The sequence below is a fragment of the Papaver somniferum genome, chromosome 2 (genome assembly GCF_003573695.1).
Source record: "Papaver somniferum cultivar HN1 chromosome 2, ASM357369v1, whole genome shotgun sequence".
Classification (NCBI taxonomy): Eukaryota; Viridiplantae; Streptophyta; class Magnoliopsida; order Ranunculales; family Papaveraceae; genus Papaver; species Papaver somniferum.
Window position 1 is genome coordinate 97,600,774 of NC_039359.1, and position 26,865 is coordinate 97,627,638.

Below are 26,865 nucleotides of genomic sequence, written 5' to 3' on the forward strand. Positions count from 1 at the left end.
AATTGACCATAAAAGTATTAAAACAGATCATAACTTCCAGTGACCATAGAAATTGTCCCTCTTGATTTTGTAGCATCCTTCATGTTCAAATCGTTTCCCGTAGAGGTCCACATACCGGCGATCTGCAAGATTTCTCTGAAATTACGAATGAGTAACAAGTTAGTACTAACTTTTGTTAATGTGAGTTGGAGTTACAGAGATACTTACTCGTTTTTCATACGTCCACCAAGGAAAAACGTTCCTAACAAACCGTTCCTCATCTTCAAGTTTGTCAATCTCCTTATCGAGCGCATTCTTTCTCATCTTAATGTCATTGGATGATCTTCGAATTCGATTACCATATAAGGCCTCAAATACCATTAAGATACGGTTCCATATCTGCTCTTCGGATTCCGATTTGTGGAGCTTGTGAACACGATCATGAGTAGTTACCACAACCCACGCTCTATAAATAGCACAATCTTCTTCTTCGGCAAAAGAAATATCCATGTTTTTTGTTATGAAAATTAAAACTGAAGAGAGGAAAGAGTTTGGTGCAATCGGGGTGATAGATATGAGTTTCTTCATATAGGTTTAGGGTCCAACGGCTCTTTTTGTTTTTCCCAAAAACTCCAACGGCTAATTTGACGAAAGTTGAATGTGGAGAAACCAATAATCGGTAGGTATTAGATTTAGCATATCTACCGATTATGGTAGCTTTCAAAATTTGAATTTGCGGCAACTTATAATCGGTAGGTTTTGTAATATATTTAACTCCCGATTAACGCTGAATCCAAAACACGAACCAAGAAATACTGCACCGACTACAATCGGAAGTTTGGGAAATATTTTGGCTTCCGATTGCATTCGGAGGGTAACAATGTTATCATATCCTCCGAATATATAAGGGTAATTTCGCCATTATGAATTACGCGAAATAAGGGCTGGCTACATTTTCTCTTTGGGTGACCTTTTTTGTTTTATTGTTGGCCCCTAAACCCTTTTGAGTGGCCCCTAAAAACGCCATGATTTTAAACCCCTCTGAAAAACCTCTCCAAGCAGCGAAAACCTGAAGTTTCGATACAATATTTCTCCATTAAAAATCTCTCCTGATCACCATGAATTCTTCTCCCAGCCAAATCTTCACAAATACGTCCAACATCTTCCCAATTCCGTGTCAATTCATCTGAATCTTTAACTCTTTCATCACTAATTGCATCTAAAATCTCTTGTAACCCTACAATTCTACGACTAACCCTTCTTCTCAATTCACGAACTGCTTCATAACCCCCTCTCACAGAATCAAGTTTCAGTAACAAACGCATTAAAGCTTTAGTTTCTCTTTTTCGTTAATTCCTTTAGCTAGCTGGCTCGAAGGACAGTAAGTTGGTGCAAGTTGCAGGCAGTGGGATTCGAGCTGAGAAGAATAGAAGTTGGCCGGATGTTTACTGCGAAGCTCTTGGTATCTTGATCAAGGACCAACTGGCAGTAAACAGAATCTTAGCAACAGTTTCTTGTTGTTGAATTTGGGTTTCTAATTCATCCGCTTCTTCATGTACTAAAAGCTAATCCTCTCAAGTTCCTATCTACTTAGCTACATGGTTTTCATGGGCAAGCAATTTGCATCAGGATCAGGATCAACAAAGGCAGCAGATGAGAGAAGTGAAAGACAACGCCCACCGGTTCCAATGGCAGCACCTTGGCTTGTTATCACTCATGGTAAAGGTAGGAAATTTAAGAATTTTTATAATCCTTGTGAACCCAGTATAGAAATTGCATAAATCTATACCAGAGATGCAAGGAAAAGCATATTATCACAAACCATCTCATCGGATGGCTAATTGTTATTGGAAATGTAGAAGATAAGGCTGAGTATTCTGTGGCTAATTCAAAATTAGATGATTGTTTCTTGTGGAACCCTGTATCATTGGAAACTATTCGATTACTTAACATTGATCGACAGTCTTTGAATACCAAATCAAGACAATAGTTTTTGTTCGACTTGGTGTTATCCTCACCACCTCCAAGTTTTAGTGTTTCTGATCCTGACAACCTAGACTGCATGGTATACCTACTCTTTAAACGGGTAAACTATCGAGAAAATTCTGAGGATATGCACGTACTAGCTTTTTGTCAACCTGGAGACAAACAATGGAGAACAAAGGTGTTGTTTGTAACTGCTCCTCACGATTATTATTTTAGGCTATCCATTGAGTCGCTGCTTTGCTTTAGAGGTGAGCTATATGCATTCTGTGAGGTACACTTTGGAAATAATTGGGTTATAAAGATCGGTATACAAAAACTATGGCAGCATGTTGTCGATAATAAACAAACCCAATATATTAGAGTAATCAATATTGCGCATGCCGATTTCACATGGATAGGAGGAGGTGGGGAATTCAGTCGTTTCATGGAACATTGGGTTGAATCTGGTGATGGAATCTTCAAAGTTCATTTAAATTGCAGTCCAAGAGGATTTAAGAAAGTTGCCTCGACACATATTTTCAAGTTGGATTTCTCATCAATGACTTGGGTTTTGTTGAAGACTTTAGATGATCATGTTCTCTTTTTGTGCATAAACATGGACACATTAGAGTCTAAAAGGTGTTATTCCACTTCCACTGCGTGTTGCTCTGCGGCCGACATGGGTCTTGAAAGGGGTTGTTTGTTTTATACACTGCTTGAAGATCAAACCTTGTACACATTTGAAGTAGAAGACAATGCTACTACAATTATCATGCCGTGTTTGAAACTTCCAACTCCATGGTTTCTTCCCACTTGGATAATGATGCCTACAACAGTAAACAGGTAAAATAGAGCAAAAATGCAACCACAACCACAACCACATTGTGTTTACGATACATTCTTATATGTTAGCTTTTCTAATTATGGATTTTTTTCTTCCAGCAATCACGTTGCTGGAAGAAGGAGAAGAATAATAGATCTTCTAGTAAGCCAGGATACAACTGCAGCCAATATAGAAGAGGAGGACATGAGCAGGTTGTCTAATAGTGGAGGAGAATTGGAAGCCTTAAAACAGTTGGATCTTCTTAATAGTAATGACATTTCAGAGGCGATAGCAAGATTTCTCCATCCAGTGGATTACAATCATTTTCGTTTAGCCTGCAAACAAAATTCTGTACTTCTCCCTGCATTGAACAGAACATCGGCTATTCCAAGGACCATAACAACTACATGTTTATCTCCATGGCTGATTTCTATCTCTGAAGATGATGAAGAGGCAATCTGCGATGTCGTTGACCCAATGCATAATAATGACAAGTACTTCATGAAATTGTCTAATCAATTGCTTGTGGGTGCTACAATCCGTTTTTCAAAAGATGGGTGGCTCCTGTTATCTAACGGGAAAAAAACTGTATTCTGCTATAATCCTTTTACAAGAGTAGTGATCCATCTCCCAGATATACCTGATGATTATGTACTTGGTGGAATGTCATTTTCGTCGGTGCCTACTTCTCGTGATTGTGTGGTGACTATTATCTCTAATTGGTGTGAAATGGCAGGTGAGAACGAAATATATTTCTTGGTCATTAATCTGGGAAGAAGAGGAAGAAATAGAACAGCTGGTTGGACTATTTATCAATTCAACTATGAAGGCTGTGCTGAGGATAACTTTATCCCATGTATTAACAACCCGGTTTTTTATAAAGGAGCTTTCTACTGCTTGGATTATAATGGAATGTTAGGAGTTTTTAATGTGAAAGGCGGTGTCAGTTGGAAAATACTTCCAAAGTCCTTGAAACAATTCGGTGGTTTTTATCCAAGTTATTTGGTTGAGTGTGAACGAAAACTTTTACTAGTGAATGTAGGACGACAGAGTGGAAAATTGGTAGAGATATATAGATTGGAATCATTGGATGATGCAAAAATGGTCTGGGTTAAACTGAACAGTTTGGGAAAGCATGCATTATTCATCAGCTATACATCCAGTTTTTCAGCAGTCGCCCCACGGAGTTGCATGGAGAACAATATTTTCTTCCCCAGGTTATACGCCGGAAAGGTTCTATACTATTCTCTTGATACATGTAGGTATCATTCTGCTGGTCACTCTTCGCGAGATTTTCACAACTCAAAGGAAAGATCAAACTGCACTTGGATTGAACCCAACTGGTCTCAAGCGAGTCTTAGTCAGGAGTCTGACAACATGCTTAGACTTGTAGCACTAGTAATGGCTTCTCTTACCATTTAAAAAGCCAGTACTAGTTGCTTCTCTGTAATTAACAACTATACAGCAAAGTGAATTCAATTTGCATAAAATTTCCATTAACTTTATAATTGTAAATATTTACTTTACAATTCCATTTTCGTTCCCTCTATAACTTTTGATGCATTGCAACGCTCATGTCCAACAGCTGCATATACCGAGGAGCCAGCCAAACATATGAGCAAATGAACTTTACAATGCAATTACTGGTTCATTTTAACAATGATGTGAAAATTAGACAATTTTGAAAAATCAAAGTATTTCACGGTGACCGGCACCGGAAAAAAAAGGCAGAACAGAAGCATCTATCTGTACACCCCAGAAAAGAAGTATTTAGTGAATGAAATTTTAAACCCCTCTGAAAAATCTCTCCAAGCACCGAAATCCTAGAGTTTCAATACAATATTTCTCCATTAAAAATCTCTCTTGATCACCATTAATTCTTCTCCCAGCCAAATCTTCACAAACACGTCCTTCCATTTCCGCAACAACATCTTCCCAAGTCCGTATCAATTCATCTGAATCCCTAACTCTTTCATCAGTAATGGCATCTAAAATCTCTTGTAACCCTACAATTCTACGACTAACCCTTCTTCTCAATTCACGAACTGGTTCATAAACCCCTCTCACAGAATCAAGTTTCAGTAACAAACGCATCAAAGCTTCATTCATACTTAATTTCTCTTTCTCGTTACTTCGAATCTTATCAACTGTTTCTTGCTGTTGAATTTGGGTTTCTAATTCATCTGCTTCTTTGTTTACCGATGAGATTTTCTTAATCATGTTGCGAATTAGGTGAGATCGATAGGTTGATTGTATCTTAACGATAGCGGTAATCGGAGGAGGTTTAGATGGAATTGGGATTATTAGGGTTTCATTAATGGAGTTTGAATTGATTGGAATTTCTTTGGTTGTTATGGATTGGGAATCTGGGGTGGTGTTTCTGTCTGTACGACTGGTTTTGGTTTTAGTTGTAGCGGTGGAGAAGGTGGGAGTTGTTGGGGAGACAAAACGAGATCTGCGAGAGGATTTCATGCTGATTACTGAGAAGAAGCTCTGGATGATGAAAAGGGAGGAATGAAGAATGGAATGGAGGTCCGCACTTGGTTTATTTCTGGAGTGGGATTGAGAGTTACAGTTGTTGTAGACAGGAGTGCGGGTAGGTGCCGTGTCACTCAGAGCCGTTCAGTTGCATTTTCATGGGCCACATGCATGTCTTTATCCTAACAAAACTGTTGCTTGGTTTGACAATATGACACACCTAAAAAATACGGAAAATGTTAGATAAAAATCAGCTGGTGGTGCTAGTGAAGTTGCAAGCACCACACACACACAAAAATAAAATAAAAAAATATTGGTACAGGCGTACACAATCGATGAAGAAACATCAAGATGGTGATAAATTGTGACACTAGAGTGATTTTAATATTACCAAGCCAGTTAAAATTTAGAGGAATTTTCATTTTTATCACAGCGTGCTTGGTGTGATTGCATTGCACCAGGCGGTCCAGGCATCAAATTTGATGCACCTTTTGTCGGCACATTTCATTCCTACTGTATATGCTACTCGAAAACATGAACAATAATTTACCACAACAATGACCTTTGTCCAGGCAGTCAAAATGTTACTTGATTTTTAGGTCTTAAATCAATGGTCCGATATTGAAACTAGCTTATGGTGCAGATGAGACGGACTAAATTTTGATTTATACCGTCAAAACAATCACAACATGGTATTCACATTCAGCAGTTCAAGAAAAATAAAGAAGCAACAGACTTCCTTAAACTAGAGCTGGGGTACGACTTTGCCTGAGCACGCTCCAAAACCTACTTTGAACCCATTCCCCTGCAACACAGAACAATATATGAGCGTGAATATATACCAAGTACTCCAGTGCAGTGTGACACAGCTACATGTCTTACTAAGACAAATGGTTGGCATTCACATGTGAATTTGATGAATAATAAACAAAGAAAGAATAAATCCAGTACGCAGGTAAGTTTGGGAGCTAAAGACCAAAATGAAAATAGGCAGAAACCAGGACCAGTATTTCCAGAAATCGATAAATTATAGCGGTTTCATCATTAAAGGTTTTTAAAATCTGGAAACAGTTACCGATTCAGGAAAATATAATCTGGAAACAGTTTGTGGGTTTAGGACCATAATGTTTTTGGACTTATCCTAGTTACTGAAAACTCATCCATATCAAAACCAACACAAACTAGTTCTGATTGTATTCGAACTCTAGCTTCCCAGTGCAGGAATTCTACTTGCAGAGACTTTGCATCTCCAAACACGTTCTTAGTTTCATCGTTCATGCATTTCACAAAAAAATAAATTCTGAAGATACATAAAACACTAGACTGCACCGTCATAAGCCGACATACCTTGCAAAATCCAGTAATAGTGACTTCATCTCCATCTTCCAAAAATTTACGAGTTGTACCATTTAAAGAGACTGGTTTTTGTCCGTTCCAGGATAACTCTAGTAAGCACCCATAAGATTCTGGCTCCTGTCAGGAACATGTAAGCTTCAGACCGGGGTTTCAAAGATTAAACCCACTTAATTCAACTGTTTTGTGCTGGGATAATGTGCATACAGGAACAGAATGAGCAAGATAGAAATTAAGTTGAAAACATACTGGTCCGCTAATAGTTCCAGTTCCGAGAAGATCACCGGGTCTTAAGTTGCAGCCATTGATTGTGTGATGTGCAAGCTGTTGCGTCAATGTCCAATATCTATACACAAGATACAAAGCAGTTTGAATGGAAATAACAAAAATAAATTGTAATCAGGAATATACATATTAGGTTCATCGAAGGAAGACAAAGTTCAAACTGAATATGAAATTTCTTGGCTCAAAAATTGTAATTTCTTCAAATGCCAATAGGAAAACATAACATGGCAGTTCAGACATAGATAGATTCCCGGTGACATTTATTCTTTCACACCTGTTATGTTCCGAGCAAGCGCATTGTTCTAAAGTTCACACATGTTAATATTGTGTCAGTGTGGATGCTGATTTGGTCCTTCATGAAATCATAGCTAGACAGCTTTTTGTTTGGAGCGAGCCGGCATGGCGTAGGGGTATAAAATATGAAGCCGCAGCGTTAGGCATTCATTATTATCCAGAAAACTTAGTTTTGGTGATATATTAACCAAACAACAAATGAATGGGGCTTAAATCTAAGTGCAATAAGTGAGCGCAAGATTAGAATGATTCCCTAAGTGCTCTACGGTTTAGGTTAATTAAATACATTTTAACAGATTTCCCTACAGAAAGGCAGAGCCTTGGCTGAGTGAGGGCGTCCAGGCACCAAAACTCCCACTTTTGGCGCCTTAGGCGGCGCCTCTGACAACATAGCTTGACAAATGATTTAAATATTGCTCCTTGGAAGCAGTAGTCAAACTTTTAAACTGAGATTTTGCAAGTCAATTACTAAATTTTAGGTATTTTTGGACATCAGTTCTTACGGTATGCAGAAGCACCATACTGTTCGGAGGGTTGTAGTTCGTGAAAATTATAACCTTTATTGTAAAGATTTACATGCCACATTCATTTTCAGGTATAGGATTATATGCACTGGGATGTTGGCCCCTCCTGGAAGTGTTTGTAGTTCGTCTTAAGGGTAATAAATAGTACGTGGGCAGTCATACAAAATATACAACTAAGTTGTGAATACATTTGTGACGTAAAATTTCTTACAGGTGATTGAAGTTGCTCTTCGTGACAACTGATGAATCTTTGTGTCCATCCGGTTTGATCCGGACCTGGCAGTAAAGTAGCAATGTTATTATTGTACCCGATAAACGTATATACAATAATTACTGAATGGGGTAAGCTCCACCGTTAGATTTCTCATGAGTAGATTGTGCATCAAGAGCTAATATCCGTAGAAAGTTTACCTCTAATGAAATATCATAGTTTTTGGATGTCTTCTCAGACAAATATGGCAAGGGATGGGGCTCCTGCAATTAACATATAGTTCTTGAGCATCAGCTTCATGTAAGGGAATCCATGCATGAAAAGAAATGTAACCGCCACTTTCAAATCTGTAATGAATGAAATACTCTAGTACCTGCTTAGGAGCATCACAAGCGAAAGGTTCCAAAGCATCAAGTGTCACAATCCAAGGGGAAATTGTTGTACCTGTACACATCCAAGTCAATTGTAAGACTTAGCTCCTTAACTTAAAGATCTAAATCACAAGATGATCATCAAGTACTATGCAATAGTGCATTAATAGCTTCCTTAAAACTCTTCTGTTTGTACATTCAACTGATTGATTTTAATAAGAAACGAAATGTAGGCTCACCAAAGCTCTTCCCTAAGAAAGGTCCAAGAGGCACATATTCCCATGCTTGGATATCCCTAGCTGTTGAAAACAAGTTGCAGTTATTATAGCTAAACTTAAAAATTAGCATTTTTGCAATTATGTAAGCTATTGAGTACCACTCCAGTCATTCATCAGTACAAGACCAAAAATGTGATCAGCCGCGTCATTGACATCCACAGACTCTCCTAACTTGTTTCCTGGACCTACTACAGCAGCCTGAAAACAAATCAGTTCAGGTCAGTCAGAACGTTAAGCTACCTGTCACAGGTAACAGGTGTCATCCATACACAAAAAAGATGGTGGCCGATAATATAGTAAGCAAATAATGACTAACCATTTCTAGCTCAAAATCCAACTTCTTGGATGGTCCAAAATATGGTGGAGAGTTGGGAGCTGGATGACCTTGACCTCTGGAACAAAAAGGAGAACCAAAAAAATTAATTGCACGTGGATAGAGTATCAATCAGGAATACTTGTCATTTGCAGGATAGTGAATAACAAACATATCAAAAAGAGAATTTTGCAATAACATGAGCAAGAAAAAGAAACTAAATTATCAGGAAAGCAGAGGTTTATTATTGTTAATTAAGCAACTATAGAGTCTCTCATTTCCTGGTTCATCTTTAGCATCAATAATGGTTCATAGGTAAGCATCACATGAATGCAAAGAATTAAGAAACGAAGAAGATAAATTTCTTGGTTATTCTTTTAAATGGATCATCAATTGCACAAAACACGTGCGCAAGATCTTGGTTAGCAACCAGAAACATGCAACCTACTAGAATCTCAATTTGTCGTCAGAAATTGATTCTTGACCGCTAGTATATTCAGGTGAAACCTTCACGGACCAGGATATCGACGAAACAAAAAAATAGGAAGGACATTCACTAACCTGGGTCTAATAATATCTGTTCCAGATACAACAATTGATGATGCTCGTCCATGATATGCAATAGGCAAGTGAAACCTGAAAAGAACAAAATTTCTTTTGAGAAAGACATAAGACTGGGGAAAATGATGGATAATAACGACTTTAAGCAGGGATAAGCAAAGAACCTAAGGCCAGTCTCAACTTCTTCTTTACGCTTTGACACTTTTTTGCTTCTAAAATTTGAGGATTCATATAAATTATTTGGTAAGAGAAAAGTGCGATATTCATTCTATAACCACTTGATTTTTTTTAACAGGAAACATTATGCAGAACATCTACATATAAGCTTAGGTACTTCTATGAGTCAAGAACTCGATTAAATTTGATAATATGATATCAAAATACGACTACTAAGTCGATCAGCATAACGCATTCCTTCTGAAATCGGCCATATGTGACTTAGATGGGGCCTAAGTGCCTAACCCTTTCTTCAAAAAGCTCTAAATAGAATCAAAAGCAACATTCACATACAAGATAAAAATCAGCATACCACTGTGGCACAATAGGGTTTTCTGGTCCACGAAATATGGTTCCACAATTCTTTGCATGATGCAGGGAGGAAAAGAAATCTGTATAATCCCCTATCACAGTTGGGAGAAGCATTTGTACTTCGTTCTGTACGAAACCAAACAAAAGATCAGCATTGCAAATAGAATACCGCAAGCTAAACTTATTAAGCCCATAAATACTTTCATTACCATTGGCAAAATTGCTTTCTCTCTCAAACTCGCATTGTCCCGTAATGTTGGCTCATCAGCTAAATTAACCAAGAAAACAAAAACAGTCTAGTCAGTTTCTTGTTATCATGATAACAACTACATCTTCATCTTATCTTCTAACCTAAATTTTTACGAGAACACAAACCTATTGATTGTATAATATGAAAAATAAATGAAAGTAAGTACAGTTCACTAACCAGAAAGTAATTTCTGAACAGTGGAGCGAGCCTCCTTCCATGCAGGTCGTCCCATTGCAAGGAATTTGTTAAGAGAAGGCTGATCATCAAAATTAAAGAGAAATACTCCGTTATCTCAGACACTCATCAACAAAAACCCTCATGCAAAGAGGAAATATTATTTTCATTCGGCTATAAAACAGGTTCCTAATTTCCAGACATGATCAAAACCGAAAAAAATGAATTGATTCATGCATAAAAACAGAAATCAAATAGACCTAAATTTAAAAAAACTATTCTCGGCCCAAATGGATAATCAATAGTAGCATTCAAGAAACTACACAAACTCAATCAAATTTCACAAAAATTTGAAAAACTTAAATGAAGTGAGGTGAGAATTAATTACCTGAAGAAAACAATCGGAGTTATTAAGATTCTGGCCATTAAAATGACCAGCAGAGGTGATGACTGAAAGATCCAAAACGAAATTACCGATTGCAACACCTGGACGAGGAAGCTCTTCTCCACTAGGTTTAAAGACACCAAAAGGAAGGTTTTCTAGTGGAAAATGTGAATCTGCGTCAACTTCAACGAACGATTTCATCGCCATTTTTTCTTTCTTCTGCTATGAAATTCCCGGAAACGGATTTTGAGGAATTTAATTTTAAGACTCTATCAGTCATTCAGTCTAGTACTACTAGTGAGACTGAAAACGAAGAAGGATATTTTAAAGGGGCTGAATGGTGGTAAGTGTGAGCAGGGGTAGGATAGTAAAATAGCGACAACGCCTCCCCAGCTACTCCCGTTCCGTATTCATTGTTCCTACTTACCTCCCCAGTGCGTACCTACCACGTGACGTTGACGTCACTTGATCACGTCCGAGGAAGAGTTTTCTATCCACAAGTCACGAGTCATTCAGTACTTGTTGATCAGATCCTCTATGATATCATCGCTGATACGGTATCGGGGAGTGCACCTAATTCGAAATAAAATACACTGAAAAATCTTTGTGTTGCGTGAAATTATTATCTTTTTTTTTTGTGTTTTTTTTGAAAAAGATTTTCTTTTTTTTGTTGGCATGCTAATAAATTTGAGGTGGTATGCTTCAAGTTATGAGAAGGGCTAACTCAAGGGGATCCATTCTTTCGTTTTCAATCTTAGCAGCTTTGGAGGTTTTAAATGTCGTGGTTTAGTTAGGTACTAAATGAGAAATCTTATGCTCTCATGATAATCAAGATATATTTTGATGTAGAAATAAGATGAATGAAAGAAGAATCAAAAGAAGTCGTATTGTTGTATAAAATCAGATAACAATACAAAGAGTGTTTCAGACATATTTATCACGCACATTAAAGATGTTTGAATCAGACACTGACTGCACAAACACGTCTGACTGACTAAAACTGAAACAGAGTCAAGTCAAAACAGAATAGCATAACAACAATAACTAAAAGGAAACATGTCTATCATGATAAGGAACAGAACTAAAAGAAGAAACTGTAGTAGCAGCAGCTGCAAAATCTTCAGCACCAGTAATAGAAGAAGCTGTTGTTGTAGAAAAGTCTTCATTGGCAGATGATTAAGAAGCACCTAACAACTGATACACTAGAGAAGAAAATACTGGAGCACAAAGTCCTTTAGTAAAGAGATTAGCCAAATGATTCTCTGATGCAATATGTTGAACTGACAAAAAAACCACTGGCAATCAACTCTCTGACAACATGATAGTGAATTTTTATGTGTTTTTCCCTGGAATGAGAAATATGATTAGCAGTTAAATATATTGCACTGGTGTTGTCACAGTAGAGAGTAATAGGTTGTACTAATGTAAGATGTAACTCAGATAAAACATAAGAAAGCCACTCCAATTCTGCAGTAGCCACTGATAAACACTTGTACTCTGCTTCAACTGTTGATCTAGAAACTATGGTTTGCTTCTTACTAGACCATGAAACCAAAGAAGAACCCAAAAAGATTGCAAATCCACAAGTAGACCTAGCTGTTTCTGGGCAATTACCCCAATCAGAGTCTGTATATGCTGTTAAAGAATGAATATCTCATCTTCTCATTGTAATGTCAAGACCAATTGAACCTTTTAAATACCTTAAAATTCTCTTAACCAGTAACATATGAACATCTATAGGAGCATGCATGTATTGACTTACATAATTAACTCCAAAACATATATCAGGTCTAGTCATACATAAATACTGAAGCATACCAACTATGATTCTATACTCGGTAGCATTTGTCAACAAAACACCATCAGAAATTGAAACTATTGGACCCTTAGCTACAGGTGTACTACAAGGATTACATTCCAACATCTTAGCTCTTTCCAATAACTCCAAAGTATATTTCTTTGTGTTAACAAAATACTATCAGCATTCCTAGTAGCTTCTATGCCTAAGAAAAAATGTAAATCACCCAAATCTTTCATTGCAAAAGCAGCACTTAGATATTGAATCAAATTAGCAATCAAAATTTCTGAAGAACCAGTAAAAATAATATCATCCACATAGAGAAGTAAAACTAGCATTTCAGAACCAGCAACATAAACAAACATAGAAAAATCTGAAACAGTTCTCACAAAACCATAAGCTAGTAAAGAAGAGCTAAATTTCTCAAACCAAGATCTTGGTGCCTGTTTTAAACCATAGAGACTCTTTTTCAACTTGCATACTTTATGAGGAAACTCAGTACTCTCAAAGCCAGGTGGTTATTTCATGTAAATATCCTCTACAAGATCACCATGTAAGAATGCATTGGATACATCCAATTGCTTTATTTTCCATCCCTTAGTAACAACTAAAGATAAAACTACTCTAACTGTTGTTTCCTTTACAACAGGACTGAATGTTTCACCATAATCTATACCATCTTTTTGGTTATATCCTTGGGCAACCAATCTTGTTTAAGCCTATCTATAGTACCATCTGACTTCAACTTAACTTTATAAACCCATTTACATCCCAAAATGTTCAAATGAGGCTCAGGGTCAACCAAATCCCATGTGTCATTCCTAATTAATGCATCATTTCCATCTCTCATGGACACTTGCCAGTCAGGAATTTGGATAACAGCTTTAAAAGACTTTGGTTCAGTAGGAATAGAAAGCAAAGAAGTGAAAGCATAAGAAATAGGATGCTTAACTGAATGATGTAAAACATGATCAGGAAAATCTTTATAATACCAGATTTTGATCTTGTCACAATAGTAGAAGAATGAGCAGAAGATAAAACAGAAGGAGCTTCAACAAGAGTAGAAGACTCAATACTAGAAGAAGAGGAAGAATAAAATTTTGTTTATGAGAATATAACATGTCTAGAAATATAAGTTCTTTTGGAGACAGGATTATAGAATTTATAACCTTTATGCAAAGTACTATATCCTATAAAAACACATTTCACAGATTTAGGAGATAGCTTGTCAGTTCTTGACTGACCCAAAAAAGGATAACAAATGCAACCAAAAACTCTGAACAATGAATAATCTGGAAAAGTATTATATAAAACTTGAAAATGAGATTTATGACCAAGAATTGGAGTTGGAGTTCTATTAATGAGAAAAGTAGCAGCTAAAAAAGCATCATACCAATACTCTTTGGGACAAGAAGCATTAAAAAGAAGAGTATTACCCATTTCAGTAATGTGTCTATGCTTTCTTTCAGCAAGACCATTCTGTCGTGGGGTTTGAGTAAAAGAAATCCTTAATTGAATACCGGATGTGTCAATAAAAGCTTTAAAAAGACCTTTAACCAACTCATTAGCACCCTCAGTTTGAAAAGCAAAAAAAAAATTCGACGCTCAATTTAACTTCTGGCATGTTTTGTATGAAACATATTCTCAGTAAGATTTTTGAAATGTTGAAAACATTGTAAATCTTCAGTCTTTGCTTGCATTGGATAAATACAATGAAACCTACTAAAATCATCAACAAATAAAATGTAATACATATGTCCTGCTAATGAGGTAACAGGAGTAGGACCCCACTCATCACAATGGATTAAAGCAAGCGGAGAATATGCATGTGAAGTAGAAGAAGAGAAAGGTAATCTTTTACTTTTAGCAAGCTGACAAGGATAACAAACAGTATTGGAATTAACAGACTTTAAAATAATATGCTTATCAGCATTAAGTTGTTGAACTACTTTTAAAGAAGGATGGCCTAAGAGCGTCCACAGTGGGAGAGTAAACCCAAATATTTGGTCTTTTGAACAGACGTAGTGGGACGTACTATCGATCAAATTTTGATCAACGACTAAAACCCAGAGTATATTTGGTCTGGGACCAAGACTAAACCCAAATATAGTCGAGCGTTGGTATACTTCACGCCCCACCACCAGGCGGACATATAGTGCACGTCCCACATCAGGCGGACGTATATTCCACGCCCCATATCAGGCGTTGGTATAGTCTACGCTCCACATGGGGTGTACGTAAAGTCTACGCCCCATTTTTTTTTTTAATTTTTGTATGGGGGGGGCATTATACCCCCGCCCCATTCTTTGTTTTCAAAACCATTTTAGTGGGGTGGGCTTTATACCTCCGCCCCACTTCTTTCATTTTTTTTTATTTTTTTTTAGAATCTACCCAATCAGGCGTTGGTATAGTCTACGCCCCACACCAGGCGAACATATAATGTACGTCTGACCAAATTTAGTCTTTCCACCGTAGCGTCACACACCATACTAAACCCAAAATTTGATCTTTTTTTCCCTCTTTGTTCTTTGGTTATACTCGCACCACTGCAGTTGCTCTAAGGTACTATGCCATAAATCAGAAGAGGCAACAAGAGATGAAAATGCATATTGCAATTTAGGTGTAGTTATGGGATACAGATTGTTGACCATTTTCCCTTTAGCTAGTAAAACATGATCATGTAGACTTCTTATATCATACCCAAATGGGTCAAAAATAATATAACAAACATTCTCTTTTGTAAACCTAGCTACTGATAGTAAGTTATGTCTCATAGCAGGCACATGTAAGACTTCATTCAACATAAAACTAATGGAAGGAGTTTGAATAGTTGAAGTACCACAAAGAGAAATAGGTAAAGTCTTACCATTACCAATCATGACATGCTCCTTTCCTTTGTAAGCAGAAGAATTATGAATAATGGAACCGTCACCAGTTATATGAGCTGAGGCTCCACTATCAGATATCCACACTGTGTTTGAAGAAGAAGGATCATCATTAATAGCTGAATTAGTGACATTCAAACCAGTAAAAGGTTGTGGAGCACCAGGAGGAACAATTGTGGTATGCTGATATTGAGCTTGAGTATTAGTAGCATAATGAGCTTGTGCATTTCCATTGGAACTTAAACTTCCAGTTGGAGGAGGATGATAACGAAAAAAAGCATCTAGAAGCAGCATGACCATTCTTCTTACAGATTTGACAGAAAACTATGGAGTAGTCTACATAAGGTCTTCTGTCATTATTACCATTTGAAGATGAACCATTTTGAAAAGAAGTATTTGAATGCCCTGAAGAATAACCATACTGATACTGACTATTCTTATAAGAATTACCATTTCCATTCTTATTATTTCCACCACTTATTCTATTGTTATTATAGCCAGATGGACCATTTCTTGCATATAATACTACTGAATTTTGATCATCAAACACATTGTTGTTAAGTTGATGTCTCTCTGCAAAAAATTGTTCATGAGAAAGCAACCTAGACTTAAGCTCTCCAAAAGTATAAGGTTTCTCTCTATTTTGTGAAGAAATCACAAACATATCATAATCACTACCAAGCCCATTCAACACAAGCATCATTAAATCTGCATCACTAACTTTTTCACCAATGGCAGCCAAAGAATCTGTTATAGATTTAATATTTTGTAGATATTGAACAATTGACATATTCCCCTTTTGAATACCATGTAACTGTGTTCTTAGCATACCCTTCCTAGCAATAAATTGGGTTTTAAAACTGTGTTCAAGAAACTCCCATATCTCTCTAGCAGTAGATAAACCAAGAACATGACCACTAATTGTTGGAGTGAAGGTAGCTTTTAAACAAGTAGAAACAAATCTATCTAGTCTTCTCCAAGAAACCCATTCAGGATTAACTATTTCAGTATCATCTAACATAACCTTCTGTGGAGGTCCAACTATTTCACCATTAACATAATGATAGACGCATTTATGTGTCTATTTAGGTCTCAATTTTCTATATTGTTAGTACCCATTTTTGTATTTATTTTGGTATTTTATTTTTTTGTAGGTATTTTTGGAGAAATAAAGATGTGCGGAGAAATTGGCTCGAAAAGTGGTATTTGCACTCTAGGAATACGCTGGAGACATCCCAGAAAAATTGCTAAAGGCACTCGGAGGACAACTGCTAAGTGGACCCCAGCAGTGGATAAAGGGTAACCTAATTACTAAGGGGTGACCTTTCTTCTTCTCAAATTCAAATTGCTTTTTGGAGGGAAAACAAGTGCAGTCACTGGCAGAATTTAGGTTGGAGTTTTATGCGAGTTTGAAGGAGATTCAATCACGGATTTCATTTGCTTAAGCCCTGTTTGGACTAAACATGGTTGGTAGGTATATTAGAATCGATCAAATTGGGATGTATCATTGGGTTTACGTAAAACAGGCGAGGTGAAAACATTGTCGGGTCCGACAACGAGTTGGCTAACTCAGGCACGGTATTGTGGTATTGTTGTTGCAGCTGGTGTTGACTTTGAGGAGGAGCAATAAGGGCTCGAGTCTGTGTGATAGGTGAGCAAGTTTGGCAGTTGCGTTTTAGCGACAAAACATGGAGCAAGATTATATCGGGGAAGAAGCGTTATATCTGGTGATTACGTATTGAGTTGGAAAAGATATTCTCCTCATATTCTTATCTACCAAATTTAGAATAGTTTTAGACATCACAGAAGTCGCGTAAACAACATTGGCAGCGAGTTAATCGTGACTTGGATGTGGGGAGAAGAAAAGAAAGAGATTCTCGGGATTTAGTTGCCCTGTGGTGTATAAATAGACTTTGGTCAAGTCACAGATGGTTAGTCGAGAGTTTGGGGTAGGTTTAGAGCAACGAAAATCGTTGCAGAGAGATTCTGCAGTAGTAGCAGAGAAGAGGAAGAAGAAGAGTTGCAGACGACATATCAGAAGTGTCGTTCTCAGGAACCCTAATCTGAAGAACAATAAGTTGCACAGAACAGTCGCAGTCCGTGTCTTATATTCAAACAGTTCTGTAACAGTCCAATAGTCGCGCATATCTTCAGTTAGAAACACTTCTTGTAACAGTGAATTCTATAGCACCATTACAGCGTTGCAGATTCGCTGAGTTATATAATTTCTTCAATAAAAACACCTTTTGAGACATGATTTATTATTTTGTACCTGTTTTTGATATGAGGAGCTAAACCCCAACACTGGGACGATGGAGGAAGCCCTTTTTCATCATTGTGGTAGTTCTATTAATTCTTAATATGACTTTTTGCACTAAAATTGAATTGATTTGTGATTTCTCTTGAGTGGTTGTGATTTCAATTGATGGGTCATGCATAACTTAATTGTTTTGAAGTTCCATGATTTAGATTTACAATCATTACTTTCGGAATCTACTTTGGCAAAGAATAAGAGTCAATAATCTTTATCATATGAGCTATAATTGTGTAGAATTGATTTTTGAACCACATGAGTATGAAAACTCGTGGGACCGGGCCCTAGCCGGCCGGTCATGGCCTAGCCGGTCCCACACGCCCCTTATTTTGTTATTATTATTTTTTATGTTTCCCTCATCTCATGAAAACTCCTTGATTTCAACAAATTCCTTGGTTTCAACAAACTCCTTGATTTTATGATATTTCCCTAAAATCATGAAAAATATTGTAAAATTAGGAAAAATACCCTGAGACCGGGCTCTTTGAATGGCCAGCCATGCCTTGGCCATAGAAGGTCCCACACTTCATGATTCTTTCATTTTTTAATATTATTTTCCTTCATCTCATGAAGTTTTCACGGTTTCAGCAAAATCTCTGATTTCTTCATATTTTCTCAAATCTTCCTCAAACGCACACCAGAAAATATCAAAATTCTCAGGACTGAGACGCGGACAGTTTGGTGACGTGAGCACGTTACCTTGACCAACCAAGGTTGGCTCTTTCGATTGTAAGAAGCCGGTCTCATATACTTTTCATGATTTGACCTAATTTACACAATTGCACGTATTAGGTCCAAAACTCTTCTAGACAACTTGGAACTTCATAAAAATGATCAACAGACGATCCCATGACCAACCAAGGCCGGTTTCATGATTCCTTGGTCGGTATCTCATCTCTTCATAGTTAGGTTTTAACACCTAATGCTGAAATAAGCATTATTTTTCAGCAACAATTGATTAAACCATCATTTAATCATCCTTTCATCAACTGGTCTTCAAGAGACTTTAATATTTTTCTCACCTCAACATCTGGGTGCTACATAGTCGATTCATCATCCCATGTAGCGGTCCCTCCTTCATTTCATAAATGATTTTCAATAAATCATCAATTGATCATCAATTGATCAAAATTAGAGTTTTGAGTTCAAGGGTCATAATTCCGGATTCATACACTAAATTTTATGTTGATACCATGATCAGTACTCTAATTAATTAAAATTGGTTTGGTCGCCAGTATTTTAATTTAATATTTATTTGGTCATGCTACCAATACTTCATCAGACGAGCAATATTTGCTCAGACTAAGGAATATTGGTTCATCTATCAATATTCAATAATTCATCAAATGAGCAACATTTGCTCAGATGAACAATATTTGTTCGCACTGATGAACATTTGCTCACCTTAACAACCAACATAATTATACCTCTGTCTCAACAGAAATGTTCAATTCATGAGTCTCAGAACATTTGCAAAGTCACGTTCAACTCAGCAACACAAGGACTCATCATCCCATAAAGTCAGCAACTAACTCCACAATCACGATATGTCAATCGTGTCACATGGGGGGATATTAACTAGGATTTTGGTTTGGCGGTCTACGGCATGTGTGTTCATACACACGATGAGAATGTGAGAAAGTCGTGCAATCAGTTGGAGGAGTTAGCAAAGTAGTGGGTGGAAAGTTAACCAAGTCTCCGCACGATGAGCAACTGGTTTCAACACAATTTTCACTTCCCCACTCTTTGACTCCAGCAACTGTCACACTTCATGGGATCATGGTTTTTTCAATTCAGCAATATAAAAGGCCTCTGAATCATGATTGAAAGGGACAACATTCGTCAAGACAAGAATTTCTCGACAAGTTCATACATACAATCTTTCGTCTACACGAACTCATCGTCTGAGCAATCACTCTCAACTGAGTAAATTCAATCATTCAAGACTTTCTTACGCAGAATACACAACACACCTACAATCTCGATCACCATTGATCTCACGCATTTCTCAGCTTCCCTCCTACATACCAACCCATCCTATCTTGTGACCGAATTGACTCTGGAACAACGATTGTATTGGTTTAGGACGGAGTCCTACAGATTGATCCCTCGAACTTAAAAGCACTCCCTTCTTGCAGTGCATCTGTGTTAGGTTGAGCATTTGGTCGGTTCAAGGAGTCTCCGCATGTTCATCTCCTTAATTCTGTAAAAACTAGCAAATCATTTTTCCCCATCTACAGATTGGCGACCGCAGTGGGAGAACATTCTCTCGATGGCAATCTCAATATTCACAAAGATGGCTGGACTTAGGTCTGGGTTAGTTACAGGTTCCAACACAAATGACGCTAGCAGTAGCAACAATAACAATGAGGATATCCAGGAAACCATTCCGGACTCTAACACTGACGGTGATGTTATTCCTCCTCACGCTAACATAGAAGGTCACTCCTTGTTCGACCGACACCCTGAGGAAGTCAGGGGGAATCCACCACCTACCATGGATGATCTCATCAAGGTGCAAGAGACTCTTGCAAAGAATAAAACTGATATGGACGCAACATAAAAGGAGTTATTCAGTTATCTCAAGACTCTCACTGACAAGATGTCAGAGAAGACTCAAGGAAAAGGAAAAGAAAAGGAAACATCCTCATATGCTGATCCTAAAGTAGTTCCAATTCAAACTATGGATGACAGCGAAGTCCGCAAAGATGCAGACGATCCATCAACAAAGGAATCAACAAATTTCATTACTCGGGAAAATTTGGAACGCCTCTTGGAGAACCATGGAAAAGACAAGACGTCACATATCCATCGTCACCAACCTCCATACCCTGATGCTACGCAAAAGATTCCTCTTCCAAAATGTTATACCTCTCCAACCTTCACTTTATATCACAGAACAGGCAATGCCCGGGAGCATGTTTCTCGTTTTCTGGAGGCCTTGGGAGAACATGAACACAATCATGTTGTTCTCCTCAAGGAATTTTCAAAATACTTGAAAGGAAGGGAATACACCTGGTACAACAACATCGCACCAGGAACTATCAACAATTGGGGAGAAATGATCAAGGCCTTCTACAAAAAGTACTTCTTTGTGTTAGAGCGAGTTACTCTCTCTGATCTTGGAAGAATGTTTCAGAGGGTCAATGAACATCCCAATGAACACGTGAAAAGATTCAAGGTCCAAGCCCTGGACTTCCATGACCCAAACGTCACGGAGCAACAACTGGTGGACTTGTGCATCAACGACATGATCCCGGTCTACAGAGCTTTATTGGAAAATCTTCGTTTCCAGACTTTCTCAGAGCTTCATAAAGCGGCCAAGAGATCGGTGATAGGCACATTTTTGAGTCTTATATAATATCAATTGTATATATTGTTAGTGCTCGATTTTATACTTATTTGGCTATTTTATCTCTTTGTAGGTGTTTTTGGAGAAATAAGCTTTTGGAGCCAAATTGGCTCGAAAAGTTGTTAAAGGAACCAGGGAGGATATTTTCTATCCGGACTCTCGCTTTGGATAAGGGGTAACCCATTTCTAGGCATGTGCTAAAGGGACACCGAGACTAGATAGGGGGAGGTCACCTTCTTCACGTTTCAAATTAGAAATTCTGGCGGGAAAAGAAGCTTTCTCGCTTGGAAGTTAGGGTTAGAATTTTTGAAGACTTTTACAGTGATTCAATCACTGGGAATTGTTGGGATGGGCTTCCTAGAGCTAAAAAGGGTCCGTGAATGTGTTTGGATCGAGTAACTTGGGCTGAACAAGCCGTGAAAGGGGAAGAGAGCTAAACAGGGAAGGATGTGATATCGGGTCCTGTTTGAAGTCGAACTTGGAGTCCCAACGTGACTAAAGTGTAGATATACCTTCATAGAGATTCTACTATATCCTATAAAGAGTTTGGGAAGAGTACGGAATCAACAGAAGCCGCACACAGAAAATTATCGTGACTTGCTGCCAAAGAAAAAAAGGAGATAAACCAAAAGGTTTCGTGAAGATTTGTTGGTCATGTTGTGTATGAAATAGGTTGCTTCGAGTCTTAGAAAGGTTATCAAGAGTTTGGGGAAGGTTTGGGACGCAGAGGAGCACAGAAGAAGGATTAACAGCAATTCACACCTGCTGCTGCTGCTGCCATTAGAGGACCTTGAAGAACACGAAGAACGGACTGCACAGAGCAGTCTTATTTTCTGCAGCATCAACAGCAGCAGCGGAGTGTCGTTGTTTTACTGCAGCTCCCTGGTATCGTTTCTTTCTGGACGTATTTTGTGGGTCACAGAACCACTGTTTTATAACTTTTGACTCTTTTAATCACACTTTGATCTTTGAATTAATATTTTGAGTGTATGATTAATATGAATAGCTAAACCCCAATACTAGGATGATGGAAGAAACCATTCTTTATGCATGAGTAATTTTTATTTAATTCTTTTATGACTATTTGCACTATTATGAATGAAATTATGATTTTTATTGATTATTTGTGATTTTGTCTGATGATGTATGCTTAATCCATGAGATTCTTGATGAATCATGCTTATGATTTACATATAATACTTACAAAATCTATTTTTGGCAAAGTAAGAGTCGATATTTGTTATCAATATAAGCTTTAATTGTTTAGAATTAATAATTGAATCGCATGAGTATAAGAATTGGTGAAATCCTGAGTCCCAGTATCTCTTGATCCTATGACAAATATTGTGTATATATTTTTGTTTTAAAAATATTTTCAAGTCCGAGCATCGAACTCTTATTTACCGCAATCGAAATACTTCAACAATCGGCAACTACTGCGCCTGCTCTATTGGAAAGAGCAAAAATTACAAAGGCTGAAGAACCGCGAGACACTCGAGGTAGCAGACGTCTGATCAACAAGCAGTAAGACCTTCAGCCTTCCACAAACGTTGTTAGAGAAGGGAGCAAACAGAAAGCTGAACCTCCGCGCAAACATACCTCAGCTCCTGCAAAAACGCAAAGAAAAGATAAGCAAGATGCACAAGCTCCCGACCAACGCACAGAAACTCTTGATCAAGATGCACCTGACTTTCCCCTTTCCATTGAATAGGTGCTCGAACTCCTGGATGCCTGGATCCAAGATGGTGAAATCAAGTTGCCATATATCAAGAAAGAACCAACTGAAGAAGTCATGGAAAGTCCTCGTTACTGTCGCTTCCACAGGTTCGTCAACCATCCCACAAGTAACTGCAGAGTTTTGAAACACATATTCAGGGAAAAGGTTGAATATGGGGAGCTTAAATTGGAGACTGAAGGAGTACACAGAGATCCTCTCCCAGTCAGGACTTTCTCCATCTCTGAACAACCAGTCAAAGAAGCAGTTCAGTCATTGATCGAGCATGTCTGCGAATTGCTCTATCTGTCGAAGGCACAAAGGGGAGACATGTTCATGGATTTGAACCACATAGTATCTGGGAAGCGCCTACCAATTCCAGAAGTACCTCCTGAACCTCCAACCACTGACAAGGAAATGTATGACTGGGGACTGCTCACCACATTGCATATTAAAGGAAACGAATTCAAAAGAACATTTGTTGATGTTGGCACTGCCATCAACATCATTCCTTTGAAAACTCTCAGAGCCGCTGGCATTACTCGACAAGAAGCTACACATGCTCCCATGTCAATCAGAGATCACGAAGGGACACTCAGAGATGCATACGGCCACATCACCCTTAAAGTCAGAGAAAATTCGGTCTGCACTGAGACCAAATTTTATATAATTCGGGAAAATCCAGGGTATGACATGATTCTTGGACGACCTTGGATTCATGCTGGAAAAGTGACTCTAATGCCTTCGATTGAAGAAAGCTCTGACTCAGAATAGGTAGAAGATTCTCCATCATTCGGGCATCTGGAGGAAGTCAAAGCCTTGGTAGAATTAGCACAGAAACCTGGAGAAAGCGCACACTCTTTCATCAAAAGGTTCCGTACTCAGGAAAATTTGAGTCCCCTTCATGCACTTATACTACCAATGTTTAATCATGTTGCCCTGGTCCGGGGACTTCTTCCCACTGACAACTTAGCCGTAGCAAACTGCTATGAGTGGATAGCCTCACCACAGCAATATTACACAAAATAGTTGAGTACAGAGCCTCTTCAAATTGATCATTCAATCAAAATATTTATTGCTGAAGACGTGGCTAAGCATGAAGGACAATACGATGGATACTCCCATCTGCACGAGTGTCCATATGTGCCGCAACCATGGAATCCCATCACACGAGGAATTCTGAGTCAGCAGAAGATATTCAAGGCGCGAACGACCAAGCCTAACAAATTCAAGGAAGGAGATTTAGTTCTCAAAGCAACTCAGCGCAATGTTCACTCTGGAAGAAGCTCCAATTGGGAAGGACCATTTATGGTTGCTAAGTCCATAACCGGAGGATACTACAGGTTGATCAACACAGATAGCAGGACCCTGCCAGTGCTCCACGAGAATTGGCTTAAGGCATTTGATGCCTGAAGTTATTAGGGAATTTGAGGTACTAGGCGTTTGAGCATTCATGACGCCTGGGATTTGGCGTTTAGGATTTTCTTTCACTGTATTTCAATTTCTCCAAAACATTTGCGATACTTGCATTCAGTATTTGAATTCAGCAATTTATCAAAATTCAATTCATTTTACTTAAAGAAAATCTCTATCAAACCCAAAAGAAAATCCTCAATCATCTACCAATCCAAAACCAATCAATATCAAAACCAAAATAAAACCTCACATCTCTCAGAAGTTCAGAAGTTCAAGAGATTATGAAAAGATATCAAAGAAAGTCAGCAAAGAAAGATTTTTGCTCCTCTGTATCCTTCAAGACTTGCAAGGCCACCTTCTCCGTGTTCAGCTCCTCAGTCAACTTAGCAATCTTGTCTTCTTTCTCCATCACAACATCATTGGGAAAGGGTATGTTGTTCTCACACGAGTTATTGATTGCATCTATTTTCTTACGAAGCCACTTCACGTTGAAGCCAAGTCTTTCAGAATTCTCCAAGTTGAACTCCCAATCAAAGAGTACATCTGGAGTCACAATATTTCTGGCCCTAACGCATATATCACTTACAACACGCAAGATGACACTTACTTGCATTGTTAAAGCATAAGCGCGTCCAGGGTATCTGGTAACAATGATGTGACCAAACTTCCTCCATATCTTCTCGTACAAGCCTGCATATCCAATAGGAACGCTGAATCTACCAACTAATTCATGATATGGAAGCGATGCGTCAAATGGAGGATCAAAAGCAACTCCCCCACTTGGATATTCATGCACCACTATACGTTTCTTGATTACTGGAGCAACTTCTACGGTTATGGCAGCAGTTTCTTCAGTCTCCTCTACTTGTGGCTCAGTTTCTTCTACTACTAGAGTAGCAACAATCGAGGTTTCCATAACTTCAGTAACAATCCTCTCATGGCCTTGAAGTGCAGGGATGGTTGTCTCTTCATCAATAACTCCAGGGCTTCTCGCGTTATCATTATTGATTTCAGTATCCTCAACTTCGGTATTCGGCACCTAATACGAAGATTACATGAGGTTAGAGCAATCTAGACATGGATACCAAATAAGATCATAAACTACAGCATACAAGCAGTCCAACATCATCTAGGTTCATCATTACGCACTCAATACGCGAGCAAACAGCGTGAAAGTCATACAAATACGCTTAGCGGCAAGCTCGGTCGAAGAAATTTTACTCTTCCCTGTACAAGATGATGAACTGGGAGCAATCTACAAGGAATCTGAGGATGAGTTATATACCATTCTCTTCATATGGATGTTCTCTACCACATATAAAAATTTCATAAAAATCTGATGAACAAGCAAGGAGATGTGGTCGAAACATTGGACAACATACAGTCTGAAAAGTTCTAAAAGTCTCTTAGAAGTTTACTGTTTCGCCTTTTTAAGGCCCTGAACGTGCTCCAAACTTAAAAAGCTTCTTCGACAAATCTTGGAAATTCTCTGGGCTTAAATATACATATACAGACCATGAAAATCCGACTTCAAACGAAGACTCTACGACGTTTGTACTAAAATTTGAAGTCTAAAATTTTCTGGTGACGTATTTCGACAAAATTACTTGTATACTCACATGGATCCTCATTCATTCATTCACAAATCAGAAATTTCATACTTCTATGAAGAGGTTACAGGAGATATACTTACTTGGGGAGTCTCCGAAGCATTCAAGGAATTGGAATTGCCCGTAACAGCATCAAGAGGCTCATTACTTCCATTCGGTTTCGAACCTTGGGAATTTTCTTCATCTCTATTCTCCGAGGATGAAAGGGCATCAACACTCTCCGCTTCCTTGACGACATCCTCCTAGACATATTCTCAAACAATTAGCATTTTATATATGAAGCATCATATGCGGCTATATAGAGGAATACTCACATCATTTTCTTCTTCAACGCTCAAATCAGAAATTGTCTGCCCAGCAGCAGAAAATTGAAGACCGTCATGGAGCAAAGTTCTGCAATGGAATAACAAATATTGGTTTCGTGATCCTAACAACGCGGAGAAGAAGTCATAACAAAAAGAGTATTGATAACTCACCAAAGAAGCGACTAGGGACTTTATGGTATTAGGTAACAACTTATAATTATTGCTCATGCCTTCTCCGCCATGAACAATTACTTCAGTTTCTGAGAAATCTACACGGATTCGAGGTCTTACATTACGACCATCCTGTGGAAAAAAATTGATGCAATGATCAAAATACAATTATCATAATTTTATGAAAATTATAAAAAAGGGTTCATACCTGTGAACATCCTGGAGATGTCTTTCGTTTATCACCGGAAAGATACTTCAATCTTCGTCGACCAGCGATCATCTCAGCATAAGGAACATCTTTCACCGGAGGTTGGTCAGTTGTTGCAAAATCATGTAGACGCTCGAACTACTGATCCCAAAAGTCTACATAACCTGGAGTCACATATGTAATTATATCGGAGCAAGGGAACCAGTAATCACTTCCTTCTACATGTGTACGGTCTAAATGGGTCCTAAGTTGTTTGACTGATGGTTTTCTCCTTCGAAGAGTCGGAACACACTGATCCATACCTATTTGTCGAGCTTCTC

At 38.1% G+C, this 26,865-nt stretch overlaps 4 protein-coding genes across 4 annotated transcripts; 1 reads left to right on the forward strand and 3 right to left on the reverse strand.

Moving 5' to 3' along the window:
* Positions 1 to 1,010: 1,010 nt before the first annotated feature.
* On the reverse strand, positions 1,011 to 1,304 carry LOC113351663 (BAG family molecular chaperone regulator 5, mitochondrial-like). The gene has a single exon (XM_026595605.1). The coding sequence runs from the start codon at positions 1,302 to 1,304 to the stop codon at positions 1,011 to 1,013; it is 294 nt and encodes a 97-aa protein (XP_026451390.1).
* A 9-nt stretch (positions 1,305 to 1,313) lies between these two features.
* On the forward strand, positions 1,314 to 4,283 carry LOC113348505. The gene is made up of 2 exons (XM_026592306.1): positions 1,314 to 2,787; positions 2,887 to 4,283. Exons 1-2 carry the CDS (start codon positions 2,042 to 2,044, stop codon positions 4,187 to 4,189), a joined length of 2,049 nt encoding a protein of 682 aa, XP_026448091.1. The 5' UTR covers positions 1,314 to 2,041; the 3' UTR covers positions 4,190 to 4,283.
* Positions 4,238 to 5,460, reverse strand: LOC113348507 (BAG family molecular chaperone regulator 5, mitochondrial). Its single transcript, XM_026592308.1, has one exon. The coding sequence runs from the start codon at positions 5,237 to 5,239 to the stop codon at positions 4,553 to 4,555; it is 687 nt and encodes a 228-aa protein (XP_026448093.1). The 5' UTR covers positions 5,240 to 5,460; the 3' UTR covers positions 4,238 to 4,552.
* Positions 5,461 to 5,852: 392 nt separating this feature from the next.
* Positions 5,853 to 11,078, reverse strand: LOC113348506 (fumarylacetoacetase-like). The gene is made up of 14 exons (XM_026592307.1): positions 10,776 to 11,078; positions 10,391 to 10,469; positions 10,173 to 10,231; positions 9,965 to 10,089; positions 9,436 to 9,510; positions 8,878 to 8,953; positions 8,660 to 8,759; positions 8,523 to 8,582; positions 8,286 to 8,356; positions 8,113 to 8,175; positions 7,913 to 7,977; positions 6,848 to 6,944; positions 6,593 to 6,718; positions 5,853 to 6,050 (listed from the first exon to the last, which is right to left on the reverse strand). Exons 1-14 carry the CDS (start codon positions 10,977 to 10,979, stop codon positions 5,991 to 5,993), a joined length of 1,260 nt encoding a protein of 419 aa, XP_026448092.1. The 5' UTR covers positions 10,980 to 11,078; the 3' UTR covers positions 5,853 to 5,990.
* Between the last annotated feature and the right edge of the window lie 15,787 nt (positions 11,079 to 26,865).

What these genes read in the sequence shown, in the direction of transcription:
- LOC113348505 (XM_026592306.1), top strand. Translation starts at nt 2,042, where the DNA reads ATGGTATACCTACTCTTTAAACGGGTAAACTATCGAGAAAATTCTGAG. An exon ending in ATGCCTACAACAGTAAACAG is followed by an intron (nt 2,788 to 2,886) that starts GTAAAATAGAGC and finishes TTTTTCTTCCAG; the next exon opens with CAATCACGTTGCTGGAAGAA.
- LOC113348506 (XM_026592307.1), bottom strand. Translation starts at nt 10,979, where the DNA reads ATGGCGATGAAATCGTTCGTTGAAGTTGACGCAGATTCACATTTTCCA. An exon ending in ACTCCGATTGTTTTCTTCAG is followed by an intron (nt 10,470 to 10,775) that starts GTAATTAATTCT and finishes TTTGATGATCAG; the next exon opens with CCTTCTCTTAACAAATTCCT. An exon ending in ACTGATGAATGACTGGAGTG is followed by an intron (nt 8,583 to 8,659) that starts GTACTCAATAGC and finishes TGTTTTCAACAG; the next exon opens with CTAGGGATATCCAAGCATGG.
- LOC113351663 (XM_026595605.1), bottom strand. Translation starts at nt 1,304, where the DNA reads ATGCGTTTGTTACTGAAACTTGATTCTGTGAGAGGGGGTTATGAAGCA.
- LOC113348507 (XM_026592308.1), bottom strand. Translation starts at nt 5,239, where the DNA reads ATGAAATCCTCTCGCAGATCTCGTTTTGTCTCCCCAACAACTCCCACC.